This window comes from Drosophila eugracilis, unplaced genomic scaffold, assembly GCF_018153835.1.
Source record: "Drosophila eugracilis isolate 14026-0451.02 unplaced genomic scaffold, ASM1815383v1 contig_2088, whole genome shotgun sequence".
In the NCBI taxonomy this organism is placed as follows: domain Eukaryota; kingdom Metazoa; phylum Arthropoda; class Insecta; order Diptera; family Drosophilidae; genus Drosophila; species Drosophila eugracilis.
In genome coordinates, this window is record NW_024572964.1 from 1,221,326 (window position 1) to 1,231,325 (window position 10,000).

The 10,000-nt window shown below is 43.5% G+C and overlaps 3 protein-coding genes across 4 annotated transcripts; 1 reads left to right on the top strand and 2 right to left on the bottom strand.

Moving 5' to 3' along the window:
• Nucleotides 1-1,094: 1,094 nt before the first annotated feature.
• LOC108102771 (lysozyme X) lies at nt 1,095-1,889 on the bottom strand. Its single transcript, XM_017207929.2, has one exon. It carries the CDS (start codon nt 1,862-1,864, stop codon nt 1,379-1,381), a length of 486 nt encoding a protein of 161 aa, XP_017063418.1. The 5' UTR covers nt 1,865-1,889; the 3' UTR covers nt 1,095-1,378.
• Nucleotides 1,890-2,276: 387 nt separating this feature from the next.
• LOC108102780 (lysozyme X-like) lies at nt 2,277-2,745 on the bottom strand. Its single transcript, XM_017207941.1, has one exon. The coding sequence runs from the start codon at nt 2,743-2,745 to the stop codon at nt 2,317-2,319; it is 429 nt and encodes a 142-aa protein (XP_017063430.1). The 3' UTR covers nt 2,277-2,316.
• A 2,926-nt stretch (nt 2,746-5,671) lies between these two features.
• On the top strand, nt 5,672-8,790 carry LOC108102869 (JNK-interacting protein 1). 2 transcript variants are annotated; one of them, XM_017208077.1, is made up of 5 exons: nt 5,672-6,099; nt 6,308-6,684; nt 6,938-7,635; nt 7,739-7,926; nt 7,993-8,790. In XM_017208077.1, exons 1-5 carry the CDS (start codon nt 5,987-5,989, stop codon nt 8,063-8,065), a joined length of 1,449 nt encoding a protein of 482 aa, XP_017063566.1. In that variant the 5' UTR covers nt 5,672-5,986; the 3' UTR covers nt 8,066-8,790. The 2 variants fall into 2 exon arrangements, with proteins under 2 accessions (XP_017063566.1, XP_017063564.1); XM_017208075.1 differs by having other exon boundaries at nt 5,674-6,099; nt 6,917-7,635.
• The last annotated feature ends 1,210 nt before the right edge of the window (nt 8,791-10,000 follow it).

Genomic DNA, 10,000 nt, shown 5'->3' on the forward strand with positions numbered 1-10,000 from the left:
GCACTGCCTTTGAGAGTCTCTGCTATTCCTTGGCAAGCCTGTACTTTGGCAGGGCTAACATTAACATTAAAAAGAGTTAGTAATCATCGTTTTATATTGGACAAAATATGTAAAGTTGAGAAAAACTTACTCTATGAAGTCGAAATAGTGAAGGTTAAAGTATGGAGAGTCACATATCCATACCATAAATCAGGGTACTTAGAGTTCACCTTATCACCACATTTTCACTTTCTAATCAGCAGCTACAACTTTCAATTGAATGAGGAAAAGCCATCGGGGTCGGGGTTGTTGGACAGACAAGCAGACCGACAGACAGAGGGACGGACTTCTGTGCTTGACTTTCAGATTCAGGCGTTTAATTTATGCTGGTATCGCAGTAACTAGTGTACCGTGAGGAAAACCTAGTGAAACCTTTGCAGAAACGGCGAAACCTTCTTAGATAAAATCAATATGAAGTTAGTTAAGAAAAGCCCCGAGTCTGCGACATTGAGAGTGGTCAAATAAATGGGTTGCCAGGTCCGGCGGCCGTAAAAGAAAAACGCTTTCCACCCAACGGCAACCACTTGATGCTTCCACAGACTCAATACTGGCTAAATGGCAATTTCTTTCCGCCCGCTTCTTTGGGCCTTTGTTTGCGCTTCCACAAAAGCAAACAGTGCCAGGGGAGGCGGAAGGAATAGGAAAACCAGTGAATGGAAACCAGAGTCGCTTCCACTTGACTATTAAAATATGCGAAAACCCCCACCCACTAAGCACATGCGTGGGCACCTTACTTCCCCCTGACAACAAGCAACCCATCGGCAGAAGCGATAAACTTAATGGCGCTGGCTAACTGATTGACCGACAAACGACTGGCTCCCGGGAGCCAGGCACTTTCTATTTGTCCACGGACTGAAGGATTTATGGTGGCCCCAAAGGATGCGTGGCCGTCTCCCACTTCCAGACGGAGATGGAGTCCGGAACGGAGTCGAGGTCGCGATGAATGGCAGTTCTTGATTCACTTGATTTCGGAATAATTAACTTAGACGTCTAATTTGGACGGGGGATGAAAGGGATGATCTGTGACTCGGATTAAGTTCGAGGACGGGCAGGGGTAATTCAATCAACGTTTAATAAACACAGACTTTACAGTGATGTGGGTTTATACATGCATATATTTAAGATTATTAGAAAGCACTTCTGATTGTTGTTGAATAAAGTAAAGTGTACAGCTTTCCCAGATAGCCAGTAAGCCTTAGCTGTCGTTATCTTTCTTCAAATATGATTCAGAAATATAATATTTCCAAGCATTTCTTATCTATTGAAAGCTTTTCTAATTTATTATTAACCAATTAGACAAAGATCCTCATTTTGATAAGGGAGACCGACGATTTCATCATTACCATTTCTGCGAGAAAAGGGCGGAAGAATACGCGTTCTGGTTTGCGGAAAAGCCGCTTGGGAAGCAATCATCGATCGAAGGCAGGTATCCGTTGCAATACTTCCAGGTGGTCCAGGCTGGAAAACCGTGTTCCCTCAGGACCGTCTGGGCACACTTCACAGACTCGGTGATGTCGTCGGACAACAGCTCGTCGCAATCCACATCGCAGCCATTGTGGGAGAACTTTCCATTGGACGGCTGGCACCAGTACCGGTCGTTGATCTGGAAGATGCCATAGTCGTTGGATCCATCGGAGTTGGGTGGTCCCACAACCGACGTGCGATAGTTGCTCTCCCGCTCGGCAATGCAAGCCCACTTGGCCAGCTGGTCCCGCGGAATGCCCATGCTTGCCATCTCCCGAGCCAGGGAACACCGATCCATTGTCCTGGCCAGGATAACTGGAGTAGCCACAAACAGGACACAAATAGCTAGCAGAGCTCTCATTGTGATGCGAATTTGTTGGATGCCAAACGAAAACTAAATGACTATACCAGCTCCCACAATATTTATAGCCTTCGTGATCGTATGATGTTGATGAATCAACAGAAGACAAAGCAGCCCTCCTTCTCTCTCCGAGTAATTTGTATTCCAGCCGCGATAAGGCAAGTATAAATAGATTTCATAGAGAAAATATTTCACATTTCATCATTTGCCTGGGCAAAGAAACTCGGGGAACCCCACGTATTGGGTTCTGAAGAGCAAGAAACACCACTGCTTAGTGCAGCTAATGACCTAAGCTAACAGTCCCCTATCACTTTCCAGCTGATTTCGATAACAGTCGATATTTTCCATACCCGTTATATTTTGTGAAAACTTATTATGTATTCGTTGAAAAGAGGGTAGGCCCTTCTAACCCAATAAAGTATATATATTCGGGATAAAGAAAATGCGGTACTCTATTTAAAGCAATCATCGATCGGTGGCAGGCTTCCACTGCAGAAATGCCAGGTGGACCAAGCTGGCCAGCCCTGTTGACCCAAGACCGTCTGGGCACATCTCACCGACCTGCTGATGTCGTCGGTCAACAGGTCGTTACAGCTCAGACCGCAGCCATTGTGAGAGAACTTTCCACTGGGCGGCTGGCACCAGTAGAGATCGTTGATCTGGAAGATGCCGTAGTCATTGGATCCATCGGAGTTCGGTGGTCCCACCACCTCCGTGCGATAGGAGCTCTCGTGCTCGGCAATGCAGGTCCACTTGTCCAGTTGGTCACGGGGGATGCCCAGGTTGGACATCTCCCGAGCCAGTGAGCACCGATCCATTGTCCTGGCCAGGATAACCTGAGCAGCCAGAGTCCAGACACAAACTACCAGAAGAGCTCTCATCGTTAAAAGTGGATAAAACATTGCCTTGCTATGCTAGCTTCCTCACAGTACTTATACCCAAGCTATCAAAGGTATTACACATGCATCGAGTACTCTGTGAGTAATTCGCTGTCCATCCGCGATAAGATATCTCTGGACTTATTACTGGAGCTATCTATCAATATGAATGCTTTCATCTTAAGCAGAAATCACAAAAGCAAGTAGACATATCATTCACAAGGTTACCTCATTGCTGTCGACATATAATCTCATTTCCTTTGTCTCAGCTTAGAGCCTTTATATTGGATTTCAATGACTATAGTAGATAAGGCAGCCTTATTACGAGTAGCTTCGGCGCGAAGGTGCAATGAACCCTTTTTTATACCCACAAGGGGGAAAGTGAGTTGACTTTGCAAGGGATTACAAAAGTGCATCGCTTACCACACCATTTACTAGCATTACATTGGCATTACAAAGCCAAAAATGATCGTAACATGGTATGTTATACCTCATTGAGTTCGTATTTTAATTCCCCGTCGAACTGTATACCAGGCTCCGAAGGTGAATTTTTTTAAGATTTTTTGTAAAATTTTACCCCTTACTGTCCCCATTTTCCTCCCCAAAAGTCCGTATTTTGGACAAAACAAACCCAAAAATGGTCAGAAAATAGAATGCCATACGTCGTTGAGCTTGTATTTTAGTCCATATTCAAAATATTCAAGTGCCATTCAAATCTGAAGAAAAAAATATTTTTTGGATTTTTCGAAAAAATGATGATGGTACCCCTTACAAAAAATGAAAAATTTCAGAAAAAATAAACTTTCGAAAATCATCACCAAAATGATACAGAAAGTTTGTTTGGGTCGATAGCTGCACAAAACAGTCTTTCTTTTGGTTCTGCGTCTTCTCTTGACAAAGTTATAAGCATAATACTGGGGGAAAATGTCTCGAATTTTACTAAAAAGCCACAATTTTGATGTTCCGCCCAAAATATTAGTATTATCCTCATTACAGAGCCAAAACTGATCATAACATGGAATGTCATACCTCGTTGAGTTCGTATTCCAATTCCCCGTCGAACTGTGTACCACACTCAAAAAGTACATTTTTTGAGATTTTTCGTGAATTTTTATGATGTTCAAAAATGCGAAAACCGGTAGGTCCCGATTTGAGGCTCGAAATATAAGTATTTTCCTCATTACAAAGCCAAAAATGGCCGGAATATGGAATGTCATATGTCGTTAGGCATACCCCTTACAAAAAAGTGAAATTTCACAAAAAATTTAATTTCCGAAAATCATCTTCATACCCAGATAGAAAGTTTGCTGGGGTCGTTAGCTGCAAAAAAACGGATTCCTTTTGTTTGTGGCTCTTGATTTGACAAAGTTATAAGCATAATACTGGGGAAAAGTATTGCAAATTTTACTAAAAAATCACAATTTTGATATTCAGCCCAAAATATCAGTATTTTCCTCATTACGGAGCCACAAATAGTGGTAACATGGAATGTCATACTTCGCTGAGTTCGTATTTAAATTCCCCGTCGAACTGTGTACCACACTCAAAAAGTATTTTTTTTGAGATTTTTCGGACATTTTTAGGATTTTCCAAAAACGCGAAAATGGTTTGTCCCGATTTGATTCTCGAAATATCAGTATTTTGTCTATAACAAACCCAAAAATGGTTGGAATATGGAATGTCATATGTCGTTCGCCTTGTTTCTCAATCTATTTTCAAAATATTGAAGTCCCATTGAAATCTGAAGAAAATAATATTTTTTCAATTTTTCATAAAAATGATGATGGTACCCCTTACAAAAAAGTGAAATTTCACAAAAAATTTATTTTCCGAAAATCATCGCCACAGCCACATAGAAAGTTTGTAGGAGTCGTTAGCTGCACAAAATAATCCTCTTCGTAGCGGTGCCCCTTATTTTCACAGAGTTATAAGCATAATCCTGGTAAAAATATCGCGAATTTTATTCAAGAGCCATAATTTGGATGGATGGATAATATATGGTATGCTTAATATATCAGGGTATTCCCCACAACGACGCCAAAATAGTCAGAATGAGGAGTGTCGTACCTCATTGAGTTCGTAATTCAATTCCCCGTCAAACTGTATACCAGGATCAAAAAGTACATGTTTTGAGATTTTTCGTAAATTTTTATCCCTTACAGAAAATGCGAAATTGGGTCTCCCCCATTTGGAGTCCAAAATGTCAGTATTTTCTTTATTATGAAGCCAAAAACGGTCCGAATATGGAATGTTATACCTCGTTGAATTCGTAACTTGATTGCCATGACTCTCAATTAGTTTGCATTCAAATCTGAGACATTTTAATTTTTCCTATTTTTCGCAATTTTTGATGAAAAAATTTATTTTCTCAAAATCGAAAATCGAGTGATAGGGGTGGTGAGTATTGGTCATTAGCAGCACAAAACAGTCGTTCTTTTGGCTGCAAGACTTGTTTTGACCAAGATAGAGCTAAAAAGTCAAACATAGTATTGAAAATTTCTGTCGAAAATAGGTTTCCTGATTTTTCAACCATTAAATCAATCATTAAATCATAATACATTCATCGTTTTAGCCGTGCTGCTTGTGTTGACAAAGTTACAGCTGAAAAAGGGAAAAAACCGTGTCAAATTTTTCACAAACATTGAAATTTGATTTAAAATTGGGCTTCTTAAAGAGGCCAGAGGAGGACAGTGATTTTTACAACCTTTTTTCTAGGCTAATCCGCTCCTGGTGGCTCGTGCCCAAGGCGCAACAGCATTGCAATTCACCACTCACCCCCATTTCAAGCTTGGAGCGGATGTGAGGCACTGCGCAGGCGCGCTACTTGTCAACCCCCAGGAGAGCAAGTTAGCGGACGGATGCCGCTGACCCCCCACCCTTTGCCCTGCCAGCGGTAAACAAAAACAAGTTCTGCTCTCCAGCCTGAGAGAGAGAGAGAGAGAGAGCTTCCGCCTGACAGCTGAAAGTCCCAAATTTCCCTGGCTCAGGCCTCCACTACATCTTACATGGCACCACTCACATCTGGACGTCAGACGGGGACACTCAAGTACGCCAGCAACGTCAAGGAAATTATCGATTTTCTCATGTGAAGTGAAAAAAGTGACTCCGCTGGCAAAAACTGTGAGGCTAGCCATTACCGAGTGAAATTCCTTCGGAAAACAAGTCAAATCGGACTTATTGATAGCTGCAGCTAGCCTGCAGTTGTGGGCGTGGCACCTGTCCGGAGCCCTGGTCCCGAAACGACATGGCTGACAGCGAATTCGAGGAGTTCCACAGGCCCATATTTGAGCCCCATACGATTGCTGGATTTGGAACTGGAGCAGGCAGCAAGAAAAATAATCCCCATGCATTTTACTCGTAAGTTAAAAGGTCAAAAGTTACAGTTCAAATCAAAAAAGAGCACTGCTCTTGAGTAATGAAGCTGCACGTGTCCAGAGGAGCACCCCTTAAGGAATATTCGGTATCCTTGAAGGGAAATTTTTACAAGTACTACAAGCTTAAGGATGAAAACAAAAGTTTTAAAAGCCATTTTATCACTTACTCATCGATGCATTCCGTTTCACAGTCTAATTCCCAACGATGACCTGGAGGATTCTCACTCCTCAAAGAGCGATGGCGATGGTTCCGATCAGGAGGATGGCATTGGCCTGGTGGACCACGAGCCCAAGTTGCGTCAAGTGGAGGACGACGAGCTGGGCGATGGCTTGAAGGTTACACTGTCCTCGGACGGCTCCCTGGACACCAACGACTCCTTCAACTCGCACCGACATCATCCCTTAAACCACCAGGATGCGATTGGTGGCTTCCTGGGCATGGACACCAGTGGACTGGGTGGCAATAGTGCTCCTGTGACCATTGGAGCTAGCACAGATCTTCTGGCACCGAATTCAGCTGCCACGCGCCGTCGTCGCAAGCTGCCTGAAATACCCAAAAACAAGAAATGTAAGTAACTTGGAATTAATTTAGATCCCGGTTAGATTATCCTGCATGAAAGTAGATCTAAAGGGCTCCTCCGGTTTTCCAAATAGATATCCTTTTATTCAAAAGCTGCCTAAAAGTATGCAACAAAATATTGCAAGTCTCGAGTCCGTAGGGAAATCTTTGTGAAAGCCATAAAGTCCTCGTTAACATCCCTTCGTAGTGTCGGGCTAACCCACTCATGGCCTCGTTGCAGCTTCCATTCTGCATCTTCTAGGTGGCTCCAACTTTGGCTCCCTGGCAGATGAGTTCCGCAACGGGGGTGGTGGGGCCCCGCCAGCAGCTCGTAGTGGACAGCAGCGCTCATTTTTGTCCCTGAAATGCGGATACTTGATGGACGAGGACTCCAGCCCGGATTCGGAGAGGATGCAGAGCCTGGGTGACGTGGACAGTGGTCACAGCACGGCACACTCACCAAACGACTTCAAGAGCATGTCGCCGCACATCACGTCTCCCGTTTCGCAATCCCCCTTCCCGCCTCCATTCGGGGGCGTACCGTTTGGCCAGCTGGAGATGCTGGAGGCCACACATCGTGGCTTGCATAAGTTTGTGCCGCGGCACCATGACGAGATCGAACTGGAGATCGGAGACGCCATCTATGTGCAAAAGGAGGCCGAGGACCTGTGGTGCGAGGGCGTGAATCTCCGCACCGGAAGGCAGGGCATCTTCCCCTCGGCCTACGCCGTGGACCTGGACTACAACGAGTTCGATCCCACAGTGCAGCTGGTGAAGAAGGAGCGCTACCTACTTGGCTACCTCGGTTCCGTGGAGACTCTGGCACACAAAGGCACCGGAGTGGTCTGCCAAGCGGTGCGAAAAATAGTCGGGGAGTACGGCAACTCACCCACCGGACAGACCTGCATTTTGGAGGTTTCCGACCAGGGACTGCGCATGGTGGATCGATCGGGCCCGAATGTGAGTTGGGGGTCTTGAATTTTTCAAACATATTTAGATCCAATCGATTATGCCCTTATCTTCGAGATTAAAGTGTTTAATAAACCAATTTCCCTTCCAACAGCAAAACAAAAAGGACAAGAAGCCGTGCATCGACTACTTCTACTCCTTGAAGAACGTGTCCTTCTGTGCATTTCACCCTCGCGATCACCGCTTCATTGGCTTCATCACTAAACATCCCACGGTGCAGCGGTTCGCCTGTCACGTCTTCAAGGGCTCCGAGTCCACCAGACCCGTGGCCGAGGCAGTGGGGTAAGTCCTTATGCAGTAAACCCTCGCGAAACACTCCCTTAACACATTAACACTCGTTCATTTCAGGCGTGCTTTCCAGCGATTCTATCAGAAATTCATTGAAACCGCTTATCCCATCGAGGACATCTACATTGAGTAGGCTTGCAAGGCGGTTTGTGCTTCTACGCGAAGAATTCATTAATCAATACGATATATTTTTTGTGCGGTTATTTCGAATAAAAGGGATAAATCTCAATGAATATTGCTCTCCTTCGAAGAGAACCCTAAGCAAAATCAATAAGCTCGCAATAGAAACCCTAGCTATAGATTATTATCATTTCTCCGTTCCTACGAAGCTCTGCAAGATCTTAGCCATGTAAATAGTTACCTTTGGTTCTACACTCCCACTTGACACTCAAGCCTCAAGCAATCAGCAATAGTTTCCCTTTAGGAACACTCTTTATACACGACTATATAGCATATAGACAACTGCACAACCAATAACACACGATAAGTTGAACTCCAACAAAAAACACTTCGAAGAGCCCCCATTTGGTTTTGGATAGTCAGTAGCTCAGTTGGGTCTATTGTACATCAGATTGGTTCTATATATATCAAGACCCCACTGAGACCACGTCCTTATCCCGGCAAAGCACAAACTAGAGTGAGGCCAAAGTAAGTTAGAGATCTCCGTGTAACCTTAGTTTAGTTACGTCAATCTTTCAGTTACGAGACTCAACAATATCGAACACCAGCTGCTACATTTTCAAGTATTCTCAATAAAGCCCAGTTCTAAGACGTGTAAACCTTTAAAGTTGTATACAACCAGACGAATATATACTGTATATGTATACAAAGAAATATATAAAGAAACTATAAATCAAACTGGATTTTTTTATTTGCTTAAGAAAGGTGAGTACTCTTACTTGGCACTTTGTATTAAAGTTTTTTAGTTTCATCTAAAAAGTATGCAGCAGTATTTTAGATTAACCAAGCGCCTTCATAGTTAATAGAACCCCGAAAAGATGCCTGGTTCTAATAATTAGGCAGCCTAAAAGCTAGCAACTAGCTTAATATTTCTCAAACACAGTCATTGATGCTGCCAGCCTATCTCATGGGACCAATTAGGTGCTGATTTACATGAAATTACATGACACAAATGATAATGAATGACTAATAATAATGTAGAATTAGATTAACTACACTAGACTACTGATTTTAGTTTAAGATTAGTCTCCTATGGAATAGCCATCGTGGGCAGTGGAATCATAACCCCTGGAATTGGCCATCAATTGCTGTGTCTTACCACGCATTTTCAATTCCAGATCTGTGCCAAAAAAGAAACAATCACACATTAATGAAAACGCCCAGGGAGTGGAGAATAAACGGCTGTGTTATTATAATGGCAATACATCAGCCTGCCTCGGGGCATCAATCATTATGCAATTTTCATGAAGCCAGCCTCGGTTACTTTCTTTGGAGGTGGTTCATTGAACGAGTTGTGCTGGGCCTGGTCCGATCTGCCTTTGGGCAAAGTGCTCTAACAGGAGCACCACCGACTAAAACCAACCGAATTCGTGTCGCTCTTAATGGAAATGGATACCCGAAGTAGCCTTGGCAGCGACTTTGGATCAGTGTGGGAACTGGTTTCGGGGTTTGGGAAAATCGGCGCGGCACTCGCTTGATGCACTTGTCGACTGGCCCGGCCTCTTTGCTCCATCAACAAATGTGGCCAATTAGAGATTAAACGACAATTTCAATTTGAAAACGCTTGTAAACAGAGCAGCCGAAAAGCCAACCTGATTTATCGTAGCTCCGCCAGTGGCGGCAATAGACTTGTCAGGCTTATTCGATATCAAAAGGGGTCTTCGACTTCAAGAACTCTCTACATCACTCAGAAACATTTTTAATCAGTCAATCCTAGAACTGGTAGTTGAAGTTGAGTAACGTGTCTCATATCAGCAAAACGTCTTTTAGTGCATTCAAATAATTGGCAAACATTAAATCAGCCAATAAATTAAAATACTTGCATCAAATATTATTCTACTCCTTTGGGAATCCAGTTTAATCACAGTTTTGACTATAAAAAGAAAGA

Bases quoted from the DNA above. Each gene is read 5' to 3' on its own strand.
- LOC108102771 (XM_017207929.2), bottom strand. From the start codon at position 1,864: ATGAGAGCTCTGCTAGCTATTTGTGTCCTGTTTGTGGCTACTCCAGTT.
- LOC108102869 (XM_017208075.1), top strand. From the start codon at position 5,987: ATGGCTGACAGCGAATTCGAGGAGTTCCACAGGCCCATATTTGAGCCC. The intron at 6,685-6,916 runs GTAAGTAACTTG...GCCTCGTTGCAG, and splicing joins AATACCCAAAAACAAGAAAT to CTTCCATTCTGCATCTTCTA. The intron at 7,636-7,738 runs GTGAGTTGGGGG...CCCTTCCAACAG, and splicing joins TGGATCGATCGGGCCCGAAT to CAAAACAAAAAGGACAAGAA.
- LOC108102780 (XM_017207941.1), bottom strand. From the start codon at position 2,745: ATGAGAGCTCTTCTGGTAGTTTGTGTCTGGACTCTGGCTGCTCAGGTT.